Source organism: Scyliorhinus canicula, chromosome 12, assembly GCF_902713615.1.
Source record: "Scyliorhinus canicula chromosome 12, sScyCan1.1, whole genome shotgun sequence".
Taxonomy (NCBI): Eukaryota; Metazoa; Chordata; class Chondrichthyes; order Carcharhiniformes; family Scyliorhinidae; genus Scyliorhinus; species Scyliorhinus canicula.
The window spans coordinates 124,783,143-124,801,986 of NC_052157.1; the positions used below are offsets into that span (position 1 = coordinate 124,783,143).

The window sequence follows — 18,844 nt, forward strand, 5'->3', positions numbered from 1 at the left end:
GAGGAAGTGGTCAAGTGAGGGACCATGGGTTACTAAAGCAGTTGAATCACTTGTCAAGAGGAAGAAGGAGGCTTATGTGAAGATGAGACGTGATGGTTCAGTTGGGTCGCTTGAGAGTCACAAGTTAGCTAGGAAGGCTCTAAAGAGAGAGCTAAGAAGAGCCAAGCGAGGACATTAGAAGTCTTTGGCAGGTAGGATCAAGGATAACCCTAAAGCTTTCTATAGGTATGTCAGGAATAAAAGAATGACTAAGGTAAGAGTAGGGCCAGTCAAGGACAGTAGTGGGAAGTTGTGCGTAGAGTCCGAGGAGATAGGAGAGGTGCTAAATGAGTATTTTTCGTCAGTATTCACACAGGAAAAAGACAAAGTTGTCGAGGAGAATACTGAGATACAGGCTACGAGACTAGAAGGGCTTGAGGTTCATAAGGAGGAGGTGTTAGCGATTCTGGAAAGTTTGAAAATAGATAAGTCCCCTGGGCCGGATGGGATTTATCCTAGAATTCTCTGGGAAGCTAGGGAGGAGATTGCTGAGCCTTTGGCTTTGATCTTTAAGTCATCTTTGTCTACAGGAATAGCCAGAGGACTGGAAGATAGCAAATGTTGTCCCCTTGTACAAGAAGGAGAGTAGAGATAACCCCGGTAACTATAGGCCAGTGAGCCTTACTTCTGTTGTGGGAAAAGTCTTGGAAAGGTTTATAAGAGATAGGATGTATAATCATCTGGAAAGGAATAATTTGATTAGAGATAGTCAACATGGTTTTGTGAAGGGTAGGTCGTGCCTCACAAACCTCATTGAGTTCTTCGAGAAGGTGACCAAACAGGTGGATGAGGGTAAAGCAGTTGATGTGGTGTATATGGATTTCAGTAAAGCGTTTGATAAGGTTCCCCACGGTAGGCTATTGCAGAAAATACAGAGGCATGAGATTCAGAGTGATTTAGCAGTTTGGATCAGAAATTGGCTAGCTGATAGAAGACAAAGAGTGGTGGTTGATGGGAAATGCTCTGACTGGTGTCCAGTTACTAGTGGTGTGCCACAAGGATCTGTTTTGGGGCCGTTGCTGTTTGTCATTTTTATAAATGACCTGGAGGAGGGCGTAGAAGGATGGGTGAGTAAATTTGCGGATGACGCTAAAGTCGGTGGAGTTGTGGACAGTGCAGAAGGATGTTACAAGTTACAGAGGGACATAGATAAGCTGCAGAGCTGGGCTGACAGGTGGCAAATGGAGTTTAATGCAGAAAAGTGTGAGGTGATTCATTTTGGAAGGAATAACAGAAAGGCAGAGTACTGGGCTAATGGTAAGATTCTTGGTAGTGTGGATGAGCAGAGAGATCTCGGTGTCCATGTCCATAGATCCCTGAAAGTTGCCACCCAGGGTTGTTAAGAAGGCGTACGGTGTGTTAGCTTTTATTGGTAGAGGAATTGAGTTTCGGAGCCATGAGGTCATGTTGCAGTTGTACAATACTCTGGTGCGGCCGCATTTGGAGTATTGTGTGCAGTTCTGGTCGCCACATTATAGGAAGGATGTGGAAGCATTGGAAAGGGTACAGAGGAGATTTACAAGAATGTTGCCTGGTATGGAGGGAAGATCATATGAGGAAAGGCTGAAGGACTTGAGGCTGTTTTCGTTAGAGAGAAGAAGGTTAAGAGGTGACTTAATTGAGGCATACAAGGTGATCAGAGGATTAGATAGGGTGGACAGTGAGAGCCTTTTTCCTCAGATGGTGATGTCCAGCACGAGGGGACATAGCTTTAAATTGAGGGGAGATAGATATAGGACAGATGTCAGAGGTAGGTTCTTTACTCAGAGAGTAGTGAGGGCGTGGAATGCCCTGCCTGCAACAGTAGTGGACTCGCCAACACTAAACGCATTCAAATGGTCATTGGATAGGCATATGGACGATAAGGGAATAGTGTAGAGGGACTTTAGAGGGGTTTCACAGGACGGCGCAACATTGTGGGCCGAAGGCCCTGTACTGTGCTGTAATGTTCTATGTTCTATGAAGTAAGGTTTGCTAGAAGACAACCATGTGAAACAAAGACTCTTCTCCTTTTACTTTCATAATTATTTTTATACCCCTCTTTTCTCCTCTGTGTTTGTTTGTCTGGTGTGTGTTGTATTTGCTGCATATTTAATAATAGTTATTATTTAAAAAATAATTATGTTTAAATTTACAAACCTGGTGACTCTAGCTTTTGGGCAGCTAAGGGCTAAAGACTTTGGATGTTTTTTCGAAGAATTATTTGTTAATTTCAATTGTGTTGCGACTCCGGGTCAGTGTGGCTGGAATTGACTGTCTTCTGGCCCAGGGGGTGATGACAAGTAGAATCAACTGTTTCAAAGTGTAGAGTCAGCTCCTAATGATGCAAAGTGTAGGTTCAAGTTAATTTGGATTTGTAATGCAGGTTTGATGGCATTGTGATTTAGTTTCAAATCAGTCGAAAAGCACCAATGCCAACTGTACAGCATACATATGCAGGCTTTGAACCATGTTAATATTAATGTTCAAAGATTGTCATAATAATACATTTTTCTAACTCTGGATTTTATTTACAACCATGTACTGAACTTAAAAAAGAATGAAGCAGTCAGCGTGACCTGGAGCCAAATCCCTTTAAAAACTGACTTTCGAAGTGGCTATGTGAGCGACAAATGAAGTATAGATAGTTGAGCATCAATAATTGTGAGATTTAGTCCTTGTCTCAAGTGACTCTCCTTTACAGCATTCTTTGTTCAAACCGAGATTGATGATTAAGAAAATTACACAGGATAAAAGACATTGACTGCATGGTTTTCTCTTCCAACTTGTTTTCTAGAATCCTGTGCCAGTTGATAACATGATGAAAATTGTGTTTTCTTGATCTTCTAGTGTACGTTTAACATTTGAAATTCAATATTACTGTTGGTAAACGTAGCTTTTAGGCATCACCTCTATTATTCTGCTAAAATGAGGTTTATCCTCCAAGTCTGCACTCCATGCTAACCACTCATTAGTTAAATATTAGTTGCCACTTCTATTCAGCTCCTTTTAAACAAACCCAAGCAGATTTGACTGGATTAATATATACACAATTCTAATATGATCAAGCAATGCTGTTGGGTCCACTCCCCAGTGTAGACCAAAGACTTTGATTATGGTGAACTGACCACTGGGTTATGACCTCCCGGGCGTCCAAGTCTCTACTCCCAGGACACCTGCAAGTGCAATGTGACGGATCGCATTGACACTGACAATTGAACCATCACTAATGGCAGTGGCCTCTGGAAATCGACTGTTTGGAAGGGGGTTGGAAGCGGCAAGCAGAAATGAAAAGCTCAGTTAAAAAGAGGGCCCAGAGAAAAGAGAGGCTAGGAAATTGCGCAGCTTCTCAGCCCACTGTCTTCCTCTGAGTCAAATGCAGCAGAGACTGCCACACCAGAATGAGGATCTTGAGACACACCAGGCAATGTTCGACACAGTTGACCACTGCAGCACAAACTGTCATCTTATAAGACATAAAGAAGGCTGCCACTGTTACACTTGAGAAAACAATTATTGAAGACGAACATAGTTGAATAACATACTACTTGGCATGCAGAACAAGTGCATAACAAGGTTCTGTGAAGGGCCAAGAAATATTACATTCTTACTGTGATGTTTATTGAAAAACAGGTAGTGAGGGGTCATCGGAGGAACTAATAATGAGGCAAACTGTAATAGCTTGACGCAACAAAAAAGAACTTACAGTATAACAGCAAGAGCCGTATAGAAAATTTTAAATCTCTTCAGGATGCAAATGAGACTGAAACCGAGGAACAAAATTATTGGTGTCGTAAATGATTACCTCCTGGGAATATCCGTGAGCTACAAGTTTGCTTTTTCTTTTGACTTTGTTTGGAAGGCAATAATCTGCAGTAAGCATGGCAGAATTGTCGTGGTTTGTTAAATATTAAATCTTTGGAGATGCACACGAATTTATTTTTCAAGGTGTCAGTGCAGACCCAATTGGCTGAGTGGCCTCCTTCTGCACTGTAGGATTCTATGATTCTATATTTGTGAAGGATTCAATGCCCTTTGGAATGTAACAGTGAATGAGGAACTAAAATATGCTTTTGAAGTGCTTGCCTGTACAGATGTGTTTTGCAAGTAAAATGCAAAGATTTCTACTAATGTAAGATTTCAATGATTTTACTCTTATATATAATTGAAAGACTTGGAGAAATTAATACTATTAGAATTGTGTGTAGGTGGGGGAGCGTGTGTGGGAAGGCGGTTCTGCAAGCAGATGATTTTCCCACATGCTTAAAAGAGCATGAGGTTTTAGTATTAATTGGACTGAAAGAAGATAAAAATGCCAAAAAACTAGATTGAACCCATGGGTAGTTTATTGGAGCAAAGAGCAGTTAATGAAAAGTAATGAGAGTGAACCATTTTATTTTTCAGGATACAGGCTGATAGGAAGTCACTCGGGTGTGAAGCTCTGCAGATGGACCAAGGTAGCTTATCTTATGATGCCAACAAAAACCACTGCATTTTTGTTCATCTGAGTTTTTAATATAGATATTATGAAAATTGGTCAACAGGGAAAACTTTTAAGGCCATGTGAGACACTGCATTCAATTTTTGTTACCGGCTTAGAAATAGACCCTGCTGATCATTGACTGTACTAAACACGAGTTCATCTCTTTTATCACAGTAACTTCTTAATTTGTCAATCAACAAACTTTGCAATTAATAATTCGTAGGAGTCTGCAATTTTTTTGTGTATCAATTTATGAATGTTGGAAATAGAGCTTTGATCTCAAAGCTGAAAACATTTTAAATTATAAATCATTTGATATTTGTATCATTGGTTACAAGCGCTATAATTGGACATATTGCATTTCATATTAAAATTCTGTTGAATCTGCGGTAAGCAGAATGCATAGACGATAGTAGAAATTAATGAACAAGGTTTATTACAATACAATTCCAAAACTCCTCCACTATCTAAGAGTCTCCTTCCCTGACCTGCGCCCAAGCTGGGGTTTTTATACAAGATGGGGCTCTCTTTGTTAAGGGGAAGTCCCGTTCCCTTAAAGGGCAAGTTCATATTCCGGGGAGGTCATGGGAAACTATGATCCTGATCCTGGGACTTCCATTGCGTTTATATCAAATTCCTACTTCATTATTCTGATTGCTATCAAATAGTATAACATAAGTTTTCATAGCGCTTCACAACAATGTTACTGGTGAAAATTTGACACTGAAAAAGGAGGAGTTATTAGGATGGGTTTAAAGGAGTGTCTTAAAGGAAGGGGGCGATGTCTAGGGAGTGAATTCTAAGCTTAAAGTATGGTTGACAATGGAGGGGCTGAAGGAAATTGCAAATGTGCAAGAAGCCGGAGTTCTCAGAGTTGTGGAGCTAGAAGACGTTTCAGAAGAAGGGATAAGACCATGGAGAGATTTAAAAACAAGGATGAGAATTTTAAAATCAAGGCATTGCTGAACCAGGCGAACATGTAGGTCAACTAGCACAGACCATAGCCCATAATACATAGGAGGAGAAGTATATCATTTGGCCCCTGAGTCTGCTCTGCTGTTCAATGAGATCATATCTGATCTGATGCGATAATCCCCAGCTCCCTGCCGTATCCCCACAATGCATGATTCCGTTGCTGATTAAAAATTTGTCTGCCTCAGTCTTGAACACACTTAAATGAGCCAGTCTCGACAGTCCTCTGTGGTAAAGAATTCCACCGATTCACTACCCTCTGAGAATTCCTGTTTTAAATGGATGACCCCTTACTCTGGAGATTATGCCTTCTGGTCCAAGGCTATGGACAGCGGAGGAGTGATTGAGTGATCATGACTTAGCATGAATCAGGATATAGGCGACAGACTTTAGTAAAGTCACTGCTGCTGAGGTGGAAGCTGAGAGCCCAACCAGGCCAACATGAGTTTGGAGGTGACAAAAGCAGGGAAGTGGGTTTCAGCAGCTTATTAATTAGGAATGCAGACTGGTGACATTATGGAGGTAGAACGAGGTGGTCTTGAAATGAAAATCGCTTATTGTCACAAGTAGGCTTCAAATGAAGTTACTGTGAAAAGCCCCTAGATGAAGAAGTTATGGGGTCAGTATAGGCTTAAACAGAATTCCAAGGTTGCAACTATCCTAGTGTGGAGTTTGCCCTGTTTGCGTTGGTTTCGCCCCCACAACCCAAAGATGTGCAGGATAGGTGGATTGAACATGCTAAATTGCCCCTTAATTGGAAAAAAATGAATTGGGTACACTAAATTCATTAATAAAAAATGTTAAATGGAATGCAAACAGCTTAATATCACAGAATTTAGAGTGTAATAGGTGAGAGACAGAAGAATGCGCAATAGTGGGGAAGGGTGTGAAAAGTTACAAGTTCATAGACAACAAATATATGTTAGTTCTTTATTGTTCCTTTTCATGCTCACTCTATTGCATTGCAAAGTTATTGGACCAGTTCCTCCCTTGCATAGTAGTTTATGGTTTTCTTCCTCTCGTGGTTCACGTTCTCCACAAGGTTTCGCTGTTATCCACAGAGAATGATCTGCATTGTAATCAAGTTTCATTTAATTTAAAGGCTACACCTCCAACTTTATTTGTATAAAGTGATTGTTATCTTTTTGGGAGTTTTACTTTTCTTCACAGTAGAGACAAAGGATAACCAGGTTGCCACATTGTAGGTTACTCAACAAGTCGTCAGAGTTTATTGCAGAACTGTTGCTTGCTCACCGTCTAAGATGGAAGAGAGGGAAAATCTCCCAAATGCCTCTGATGTCACCATGTAATCATGTGACCTACTGGACAGAGACTCATTGTTACAATACATGTGATCTATAGGTTTACCTAATCTCTGTTACTGGTGAACTCTTTTTTAGTGACATTAGGACCTCCTTGTGCAAGGCTCTTTTGATCTCCCATTTTATTGCTAAGACACCGAGGGCTGGATTTTCCATTTGAGAGACTTTAAGTGTTAATGCTGGGACTGAATTGGTGATGTTCTATGACAATCTGTTAATGGGCTACCATTGGCGCCACGCAGAACTAGAGCAATTCCAATGAAAAGAGATGTCTGATTCCCCGAGCTGGGATTGGCACTCAAGAGGCTCACAAGCTGCATATAAGCACTCCACTCTCCCCCACCCCCCAGACACACACACACACACATATTTCAGCCAACAAGATGGCAATCCCAAGAGTGGCACCCCATTTCGTCGATGCCGAGGTTGAGACCTTGCTGGACGCCGTGGAGGAGAGGCAGGGCCCAACCGCAGGGAGAGAGAAGACTGGATAGGGCCCGCTAAGGCCCCTCACCATCATGGAGCAGTAGGCACTGGACTTGGTCAGTGGGTTTGGTGAGAGGGCAGTCAGCAAGGCGGAGCTCAGCATTGGGGAAACAAGTGAGCCCCCACTGAGTTGTGGTGTCCCTATGGCATGCATGTCACAACCCCCACACCGACCCATGATCCAACCATGCGTCGTGTCTTGCACCGCAGGGGAGGTGCTCGACCACCACAGCACCTCAGATCCCCCGGTCCCTGGTGCATCCGATGGGCAGTGGTCAGAACAGAGTGGCATCACCCCACCTGGACACTTGCTGGGCCTTCAAGGCATGGCCGCTCCAGAAGGCGGCTGCCAAAGAGGACCCGGGTCACAGGGCGCGAATTGCAGCAGGCTGCCTCCAACCCTGATGTACCGCCTGGAGCTCCACGTGATGTTAAGGCCCCTTTGGCTTCAAAGATAGACACTAGTTATGTTGGCACATAAAATAGAGTTAGGGGCTAGGGCACAAACCTGTAGAAACATGTTCACCTGTTCACAATAAATTCCTGTTCCCAACGCTTCAATCTGCCTTGGTGTTCTGCCAAAAGGTGTGAGGGAGTGGCTGGGCTGGAGAGGGCCGGGAGGGGGGTGGGGGGTGGGGGGGGGGGGGGATTGGTGGGGTGGGGGGGGAGGGGGGGGGGGGGATTGGTGGGGTGGGGGGGGTGCGATCGCTGGAGGTGGCCATGGGCCAGGGCCTCCAGATTAACCACTGTTCACACTGCTCCGGTATCCTGCCCCAACCCCACCCCTCTCTACCCAACCGCAATTTGGGAGATTCCTAGCACTAGGCACCTGAACCGTTTCTTCAGGATGCCGATGCGCCGCTTGATCATGGCCTTGGTTGCAGCATGTGTGCCATTGTAGCAGGTCTCTGCGTCAGTTTGTGACCTCCAGATAGGTGTCATCAGCTATAACTGCAGCGGATAACCTCTGTTACCCAAGAGCCAACCCCTTACACGGGGGTGTGCCTTGAAGGTGTTGGGAACCGTCGAGTGTGCCAGGATGAAGGCGTCAGGGGCTGGTTCAGCACACTGGGCTAAATCGCTGGCTTTTAAAGCAGACCAAGGCAGGACAGCAGCACGGTTCAATTCCCGTACCAGCCTCCCCGAACAGGCGCCGGAATGTGGCGACTAGGGGCTTTTCACAGTAACTTCATTGAAGCCTACTCGTGACAATAAGCAATTTTCATTTCATTTTCATGCATGCTGACTGGGTATCGGCCGCAGACGCGCATGAAGTGCAGATCATGGTCACACATCAGCTGCACGTTCATGAACCCCCTTCAGTTCGTGAAGACCACCCCTCATGTGCTGGTGTTTGCAAGGGGAACATGCGTCCCGTTGATCCCCACTGAACCTGGGGCATCCCGCTGATGGCGGTGAACCCCGTTGCCCATTGTTGGTGGGTTCGGTCTACGTTGAAGCTGATATACTGTGTCAAGTGGGGATATAAGACGTCCATGAGGGTGTGAATGCACCTCTGCAGTGATGTCTGTGAGATCCCTGACAGGTGCCCACTCGATGCCTGGAAGGACCCCGTGGCGAAAAGGTTCAGGGCGACTGTCACCGTGACGGCCAATCTACCATTACGGTCCCACTGCTCAGCTGGAATCTTCGATGGCATGCCTGGTCCAGCAGGTCCTCAAATGACAGCTGCTGCCGGTACACACACAGCCTCTTGCAGCACCTTCTTCCCACCTCCTTGGCCTGTTGGATGGTCAGCTCTCCATCCACACTTTCCTTATTTCATTTGTTAGAATAGAAGACGTTAAATTGGACTGTGGGAGGAAACCAGATCACCCAACGTCTTCATCTGGAGCAAGCTCCGCTGCCTGTACAGCCTCAGTGCATCCTTCAGGGCTGCGGCGGCAAGGCACATGTCAACCATTCCTGGTTGGATTCTGAAATCCATTATTTGCAGTGGTTGAAAGGCAAACATGTTAGCATGGTGCATACTCTTGTGCCCAACCAGGTCCAATGGGCTTCATGGTGGCTCTGGCCTGCACTGCAGCCCCTGTCCCCGCATGTCCCTCTCCCTCCTCACCCAAACCCGACCATTCCCCCTGGCACTCTGCCCTCCGCACCGCGCACCTGGCCCTGTCGGTGCCCGGTATCACAGTGACCTCTGGCTACCGTCCCTGCCGACAGGGTTATTGGTGGCTGGCGCTACCTGTGCCAGTGGTGCGCTCTGTGGCCTCTGTCTGGCGCCCTCCAGTGGGTGTTACTGTGGGCATTGCCCTTGGGTGGACCGCGTCATGCCCTGCGGATGGGTGGTACCCGATTGTGGATGGGAGAGGCGGTTGGTGGGGTGGATGTTGGGGTTAGGGTTGGGGGGGGGGGCACCCATATGGCCTGTGTCACTCTGCTCAATAATGGGCCATGGTGGGCAGTCAATTGGGTACCATGTAGGCCGCGGCAGGACCGGCAGCCCACAGTCGGGCTTCTGGGAACATGACCTACCATTCGCTCTCTCCCTTAGCAGCCGCTGCGCCATCAATAATTCCTCCTCGTGGAGGCGGAGCATCACGGGAGCCCCAGAGAATACCGGGTCAGGCCCGTTGATGATATGCCTCTGGCATATTTACTTTATGTGCGGCGTAGAATGCATTCATGCCGCGGTTGAGGCACGGGAGCATGGCATTCCGTTGGGTGCGCAGCGCTGGCTTCAATTTTCAGCTGATTCTCCATCCAATCGTTTCCTGATTCCGGCATTGGCCGACAGAGAATCCCATCCCTAGTATTTATAATCCAACACCTTGAGGTTCCTCAAAGTCTCTCAAACCCACACTGCTGTTGCATTTATTTATTCCGTTACGTTCCCATTTGGTCCAATGCATGTATTCTGCTCACTTAATTGATGCATCACTGTCTGCGTTGAAGGATCATTTACACCAGGGTTTTTCAAACTCCGGGTTGCGGCCCGCGGGTGTGTCGGGAGGTCCCGGAGCAATCGGCTGTGAACTACCAATTGCGGGATGAAGACCCCAACAGCCATGACTGGCTTTTAAGAATGCTGGCCTCAGGCAGTCCCCGATTGATTGCAGCGTTTGAGGGGGTGGGGCGAGGCTGGGCTGTATGCTGGTCACCATGCGTGGGGGAGGGGGGGGGGTAGGAGACATGGACTGTCGGGCGTCCACGTGGACTCAACGCTAACAGTGGTGGCCCCAGCTTGGAGCTCCGCTCTGGTGCTTGTCCTCTGCGTGTTGTTCGGTTCGTTCCCCCCATCCGTCGGCAGTATGTGACCTGCGGCTCCGTGGTCAAGCTGTTCAATGGCCGGAAGAACGTCGGCTCGCACTCCATGATGTGAAGTACTAGTCGGGATGGAGACACTGTGACTGGGATGGATCCAGTGAGAGGGAAACTAGGCCATGCGAAGAATATCGATCAAACGAGGCCAGTCAATACGGCTGACAAATGTCAACACTGGAAGAAACCTACGCAGTCATCACTTTGTGTCACCACTCTCTGGAAACCAGGAATGAAGTGATTTTGGTGAGAATGGAGAAGGAGGTGACTTGGATGTTAGGATAGTGTAATGCAGTGGAACCAACAAGAAATAGGGTGGCATTGTATGTGTTTGACAAGTTACTTCACCTCCTCTAAAGTTATAGTTTGTAAAGTAAAAACAAGATTGTACTTTTTTCTGTACATAAATTTCTAAAGACGTGGGAATATATTGAAAACAAAGTTTGTGCGTTAAAGTAAGGTTGCGCATGTTCAACTGAAATTGTTTTAATTTTCGGTAGTAAAAAGTCATAAACTTGGAAAAATCAGGTATTGGAAATGAAGTTTCAAAGTAAAAATAAAGAATGCAGGCCGCAACCAGCCTTTAAATATGAACGATGGAGTCTTTCCACCAGAGGCAGTGGCAAAGAGAAGATCACGCTCCCGGCACGTACACTGACGCCACGCGCCCTGTACGTCCATGCTTTGGGTGCGAAATCATGGAGGAGAGAATCCTCCATTTTGTAGCTGCCAGCAAGCAAGCAACAGGACTGTGTGAAGAACTGAAGATGAATTAGTTTTAAATAAGGAAGAGAGGTCCAGAGATACAAACAGGCCAGGATCTCACAATCAAATCTGCTGGAAAGACCTTCTCAGGAAGTCCACAGCAGGACAAAGCAGTGCTGGGGTGAACTGTATCCAGAACCTCCAGGGCCGCTGGTGAACAAACAATTAAGAAGAAACTGAAATCATGAACAAAGCAGTTTTAAATGATTTCTTGAGGTATGGCTTTAATTGTGCCAATGCAAATCAGGATGCAAAACCCATGTGTGTTATATGCAGGGAAGTACCGGCAAATGGGAAGTTTAAAAGCCTCTAATATTCAAAGGCATTTGAAGATTACGTATGGCAAGTTCGAGGACAAACCTCTTGATTTTTTCCCAAATGACGCAGCGAGTATCTAATCGTCAGCTGAAGTTCTTAGCAGAAATGTAACATTGAATGATGAAGCAAGTGAGATTGTGAGGACCAAGCAGGCTTACCTGCTGCAGTAAAGGTAAGCAATAATGGTGTGTCACGAAGATTGGCCGGCGTGGATGGCTATGGTCAGCCAGAATGGGTTGCAAACGTCAATCAGCGTGGGCCCCGAAGGTCCGATAGTTGGTAAAAATGGGTCCCAAGAAGAAAGATTGAAAAACATTGATCTACACGTCCCTGTTCTGTGCCATAACATCTACTTCTTTATCTTTTCTACCTCCTCCATATCAGTGTTATTTGTTCCTCTTTGTTCTTTATATGTAAATGTATAAGGGACTACATTGATTGATGTGTAAGGTTTGTTGCATTTCTTTCTTATTTCCGCAGTCCATGCTTAGAGGCCGAGGTGGCTGTTACAAACACACATTCTATGGTATTGAAAGTCATCGTTGTATGGAGACAACCCCGAGTCTAGCATGTGCCAACAAATGTGTCTTTTGCTGGAGGTAAGGGACTTGTGATGGGCACAGTTAGCTTAATTGATTTCTTTAGGTTTTATTTTGCTCATGAATTTTGTGCAGTAAACTAAGTGGCATAAATTAGCATCACCACCTGAAAGAGACGTCTTATCAAGTGTTCGAGACACAAAAATATTGGGGTGTCTTAATTAATTAGGAAGCCTGTTTTCCCTCACATCATTGGCACTCCTATTTTCTGTCACCCCTCCCAGATTATTATGAGAATTAATTTATGAATTGCAATTGTGCCACCAAAGTTCATTTTATGTCGGTCATTATGATCTTGAAATAACGTAATGGTTCGCATTGTGAAGGTTTTAAAAGCGTAACAATATAAATGGTTCCTTAGTCCTGCTAAAATAAATGTTATGCTCAAGTTACAGAGCCCTTTAGCTTACATTAACTCTGCAATGAAGTTGATGTGAAAGTCCCCTAGTCGCCAAACTATTGCCCCTTTTCAGGTACACTGAAGGAAAATTCAGAATGCCCTATTCACCCAACAAGCATGTCTCTCAGGACTTCTGGGAGGAAACTGGAGCACCCGGAGTAAACCCACGCAGACATGTTTTCACTTGTCCAAATCATTATTGCGTTGTCAAAAGTTTTGAATCTTTTGATCTACTTTTGTTAGTTTTGTAGGGAGGTATGTATGTTAACCTCAAAACTGGACATGGAAGTCAGCAATAGCTAATACTCCAGAAAAAAGAAGTTGATCAAATTGTTAAAATTAATCATACTTTTATTTCCTCTGGGGAGGCACATGCAGTAGTTAGCACTGCTGCTTCACGGTGCCGAGGACCCGGGTTCGATCCCAACCCCAGGTCCCTGTCTTTTTGGAGTTTTCATATTCCACCCGTGTCTGCTTGGGTCTCACCCCCACAGCCCAAAGATGTGCGGGCTCGGTGGATTGGCCATGCTAAATTGCCCCTTAATTGGGGAAAGAAAAAGAATTGGGTACTTTAAATTTATTTTTAAAAACCTTAATTTCCTCTAAATATTAAGAAGTGGTTTGTATATCATTGATGTTCACTGGAGAATTTTAACTATTCCACAACAATACAAATCATCTCACTTAGATTAAAAAGCTATTTTATTCGAAAGTTCTGGAATCAATTTATCACTGCTAAGGCCTAAGTAGCATCTGTTTAAGTAGCACCTATTCTATCAGGATAATGGAGAAATTATGGGCGCGATTCTCCCAAAGGGAGACTGAGTGCCGACGCCGGAGTGTTTCACTGGGTGGGTGGGTTGGGGGGGGGGGGGGGGGGGGGGGGGGGGCGCGGCGACGTTGCGAGAAGCTTGGCTGTCGGGCCTTGACGCTTGCGTCAAAGCGGCGCGCTAAGAATGATGCGGCCAGCGTCGCCTAAGTGACGTCATGCGCAGGTTGCCGTTTTCCCCTCTGCTGCCCCGCAAGACATGGCGGCTTGATCTTGCGGGGCGGCGGAGGGGAAAGAGTGCGTCTCGTAGAGACGCCGGCCCGACGATCGGTGGGCACCGGTCGCAGGCCAGTCACCTCCTGAGCACACCCGTGGTGCTCGATCCTCCCTCCGCCCCCACAGGCCCCAGACTTATCTGTCGCGCGATGTTCACGTTGGCAGCGACTAGATTTGGTTGGTGCCGGCGTGAACCGGTCGGGTTCGTCAGGCCACTCGGCCCATCCGGGCCGGAGAATCGCCGGTCGCCGTGAAAAACGGCGAGCGGCGATTCCGCGACACGCCATTTTGGGGGGTGTGTGAAAATCGCGGGGGGTGCCAGGGCAGCGTGTCGTGATTCACCCGGCCCTCCCGCGATTCTCCCACCCGGCGTGGGGAGCAGAGAATTGTGCCCTATGTTTGTGAGGATTGTGATGATTGCTCTCCGCTCTGTGCAATTTTAAGTTTGCATTTGTTTTTAGGATTGCACATTCTCCCTGTGTCTGTGTGGGTCTCATCGCACAATCCAAAGACAAAAATAATCTCTATTGTCACAAGTAGGCTTACATTAACTCTGCAGTGAAGTTACTGTGAAAATCCCCCAGTCGCCAAACTACGGCGCCTTTTCAGGTACACTGAGGGAAAATTCAGAATGTCCAGTTCACCTAACAAGCACGTCTTTCAGGACTTGTGGGAGGAAACCGGAGCACTCGGAGGAAACCCGCGCAGACACAGGGAGAACGTGCAGACTCAGCACAGACAGTGACTCAAGCCAGGAATCAAACCCGGGTCCCTGGTGCTGTGAAGATGTGCAGGGTAGGTGGATTGGCCACGCTAAATTGCACCTTAATTGGGAAAAACAGAATCGGGTACTCTAAAAAAAATTTTTTAATTCACCAAACAATTTCTCTGTGTAAATGCAAACAATTATCTATCTAGAAAAATCTTTGTAATTTACAATGCTTTTTACTGTGACATTACTTCAGAGCATCTTGAAACATGTTGCGGAAAGATTCTGGCACAAGTAAAAGCAACTTGTGTCTAAGATCTATGAGAACGGTCAGCAATTGTCAATTTGTTGGACAGCTTTTGTGGCCAGATTACAGCAATTTGGAGTAAAAACGTGACAATCTTTCAGAGATCTATCTAGTTCTGTTGAAAGGCAACTGAAAGGAAGCATCTCTATTGTTTTGATAAATTGTGAGCGAGAGCAAAGTTTGCAAGTTACTGTGACAGCACTCTGTGACAGGATACTCTTCATTTGCATAACTAACTTGTCTGTAGATGTACAGTCTCACTCAAAAGATATGATCGTACGATAGCTCCAACTATTGAAGGCAAAGAATCTGTGATGTATTTCGAGAAGATGATGTCTTAAATCTTAAAAAAAATCTTAAATAATCTTTATTTTCACAAGTAGGCTTACATTAACACTGCAATGAAGTTACTGTGAAAAGCCCCTTGTCGCCACATTCTGGCGCCTGTTCGGGTACACAGAGGGAGGATTCAGAATTCTCAGCTGGTACGGGAATTGAACCTGCGCTGCTGGCCTTGTTCTGCATCGCAAACCAGCTGTCTAGCCCACTGAGCTAAACCAAATCCCAGTGACCAGAGTTCTATTTGCTGCATTGTTCTGTGTATCATTAGTTAGACTTTGGACAGGTGAGGCACACGCCTGGTTATTAGGGAGGCTACTAATTTAGATAGTTAGTGACTGTGAACCTGACAAGATTACTTCAAAATTCAAAAACCTAATGAGGCGAATCTCAAAATACGGAAATTGTGAGAAACAAAAAAGTACAAATGTTGTAGATAAGTAACTGTGGCTGACATTGAATGCCTTTATTGTGACAGGCACCATACCAACCCAGTTGGAACTGAATGGCGATGGAAAATGGATGAAGCAGATACAATTTTAAAAGAAGCAATCGAAAATCATCAGAACCTGATAAAACAGTTTAAAGGTAAAATGTTGTCAGTGTCAGGAAATTCCCAAACAAGGAATTGGAATTTTTATTTTAAATTTAGAGTACCCAATTCTTTTTTTTTCCAATTAATTTCAATTTAGCATGACCAATTCACCTCCCCTGCACATTTTGGGTTGTGGTACGAGACCCACATAGACACAGGGAGAATGTGCAAATTCCAAGTGACCCAGGGCCGGGAACAAACCCGGGTCCTCAGCTCCGTGAGACAGCAGTGCTAAACACTGCACCACTGTTCTGTGCTGGAATTGGAAATGACCTGGCAATTCTTTGGTTCCACATCATTAATGGTAATATGGTACATTGACAAAAACGCTAGCAAGGGAACAGGAACTTTCTGCTTAGAGTCCCACACCATGGTCTACCTTCTTTCCCTCATTTTGCTTTGAATTGTAGGATAGTTCAGGCCAAGCAGTCCTTGGTGTTCATCTTCCATAAAAGCAATGGTCTTAATCCTTGGTGCCTAGTTCAATCATAGAATTCTTACAGTACAGAAAGGCTTTTCGGCCCGTCGAGGCTGCACTGATCTTCCGAAAGAGCACCCCGCCCAAGCCCAATCGCCTGCCTTATCGCCCTTAACCCCACCTAACCGTTGGATGCTACGGGGAAATTTAGCATAGCCAATCCATCTAAGCTGCACATCTATGGACTGGGAGGAAACCGGAGCACCCAGAGGAAATCCACGCAGACACGCGGAGAAATGTGGAAACTCCACACAGTCACTCATGGTCTGAATTTAACCCCGGGCCCTGATGCTGTGAAACAGCAGTGTTAACCACTGCCATCGTGCCACCCGTAAATTTGTATCCGTCTCTATTCCTAGACGACCTTGAGTTAAACCCATGCATTGACCAAATGGTCAGAGGCACTGGTGAGGCTCTAATTCAGGCTCCCCAATTTCCTCGACGTGGCGTGTTAGCCAACTAAGCCGAGCGGCTAGTTGTTTCCGTATGTGTTCATTCTCTTTTCCTTCAGCCATCTTTCTAACCTGTTTGCACGTGTGGTATGATCTATACTTAAGCCTCAAAATCAGATAATGCATTCCACAGCCGTACAACCCTCTCCTACTGTAGTCAGAAATATCTTGTGTTTAGTTTTATCAACGCACCCTCCTTCAATGGAAACAGCTCGATTTTACCTGCACCTTCGTCCCTTGCTAATTTTAAATGCCTCCATTTAAATCCCCTTTTAATCTCTTTTCTATTCTAACAAAAGCAGCCCCAGTTTTGTTTAAGTTGTTAAGTTAGAAAATATGTTTGCACATTCTCCCCGTATCTGCGTGGGTTTTGCCCCCACAACCCAAAAATGTGCAGAGTAGGTGGATTGGCCATGCTAAATTGCCCCTTAATTGGAAAAAATAATTGGGTAATCTAAATTTTAAAAAAAATATATAAAAAAAGTTAGAAAATATTTTATTGAAGCATTTGTAATTTTCACAGTTTAACACATCAACATTTCTTAAACAACTGCGAGAGTCGACACACGCGAACACCTAACAGAAAAAAACCCTAGAAAACAATGTGCCCTACTAACCAACCCCGCCCTATTTCCTAATTACCCGTATACTAAGTTCCCTATCCTTATTTAACATTGCCATGCCTCCTGTGCCCCCTCTTACTGCTGACGTTCCATTTTCCTTGAAAATAAAATCAATGAATGGTTGCCATCTCCGGGCGAACCCCTGAGTTGATCCTTTCAAGGCGAACTTGATTTTTTCCAGACTGAGAAACCCTGCCATATCACTGACCCACACTGCTGACCTCGGGGGCTTCGAGTCCCTCCATCCCAGCAAAATCCATCTCCGGTCCACCAGGGAGGAGAAGGCAAGAACATCGGCCTCTCCTCCCCCCCCCGGCCCCCGGATCTTCCGATACTGCCAGAATATTGCCAGTTCTGGACTCGGAGTTACCCTCCCTTCCACGACTTCTGACATAGCGTCTGCAAATCCCTGCCAGAATCCTTTCAATTTCGGACATGCCCAAAACATACATACATGGTTCGCTGGGCTACCCCCACACTGCCCTCACCTGTCCTCCACCTCCTCAAAGAATCTGCTCATCCGGGCGTGATAATTTTTGCATGATGCCAGTTTGGGAGTTCCAGGACTGATTCTCAGTGACCATGTAAGAAAGGCAATACTTGTCCAAGTGAGGATGGTGTAAGACTTGGGAGGGGAGCATAAATCTGATAATACCCTCAAGCACCTACTGCCCTTGCCCTTCTGGATGCTGGAGATTGGAACCCCAAAATTACATGTAGTACTGTACTTCTACTATGGTCTTGCTGAAGTTTTATTCAGATTCACCACTGCGTATTGGTGTTTATGTTTTTTGCTTTATGCTATAAAGCTCAATATTCTGTTAGAATTTTTATGACATTTATTGAGATGATGATTCTAAATTATCTTTTGAAGCTCAATCCTTAGGCCCTCTGTTCTTTCACATAACTCAGCTATCCCCCAAAGCATATTTTTTTTCCCCGAGTGAAATGGCGTTGCCTCACATTGACTGATGTTGAATTCCAAATGTTGCTTTCAGAATTAAACCTAAACTGTCTGTTAGCCTCATCTTCTTGGTTTAAAGCAATGCTCTCCTTTTAATCTGTTTTCTTGTAGACTTTTGCCTATTTGATGCTATGATCCTGGAACTCTAGTTCATGTTTCTAGCTGTGTTCTAACTAAATACCGCTAACTGAATGTTTGGCTGTTTTAGATCCTATTCCTGAAAACAACGGCTCCAAAATCGATTGGCCGTGCATCTCATGTTTGTTTGTGGGACCTTGCTTTTCACAGGTTGGCTACACTGTCTGCCTGCATTACAACAGCCACTCTACGACAAAATAACTTAAGTTTATGAAAGGCATTATATATAAATGCAAATCTGTCTATTCTTCCTCCCTTGCCTCCTTTCTTCCTCCCCTCACTATAAACTGCACAGATTGATCTTTTCCTAGATATATAAATAATTGTAAATAAATTCTGACCATTGAGAAGAGGTATTGTGAGATTACCAATTCCACATTAAGTTGTTAAAGGATATGTTGACAAAGTTCCATTACTTTATTGCACTTAAAAATAAATAGTTGACCTAATTAATTGTTATCAAACATTTTATAGCTTAAGTAAATCAATAAATAATTGGGTGTCTGAATAACAAGTTCCATATGGCCCTTTGAGCCAGCTCCACCATTC

The 18,844-nt window shown here is 45.0% G+C and overlaps 1 protein-coding gene across 1 annotated transcript in view; it reads left to right on the forward strand.

The window, feature by feature from the left end:
* The window catches only part of tyw1 (tRNA-yW synthesizing protein 1 homolog (S. cerevisiae)), a 154,524-nt gene that overhangs the window by 51,680 nt on the left and 84,000 nt on the right, over positions 1 to 18,844 (forward strand). The window contains exons 9-11 of the mRNA XM_038814048.1: positions 4,423 to 4,475; positions 12,127 to 12,245; positions 15,524 to 15,633. Of these exons, the coding sequence (XP_038669976.1) occupies positions 4,423 to 4,475; positions 12,127 to 12,245; positions 15,524 to 15,633 (282 nt within the window). The remainder of the gene's footprint in view (positions 1 to 4,422; positions 4,476 to 12,126; positions 12,246 to 15,523; positions 15,634 to 18,844) is intronic.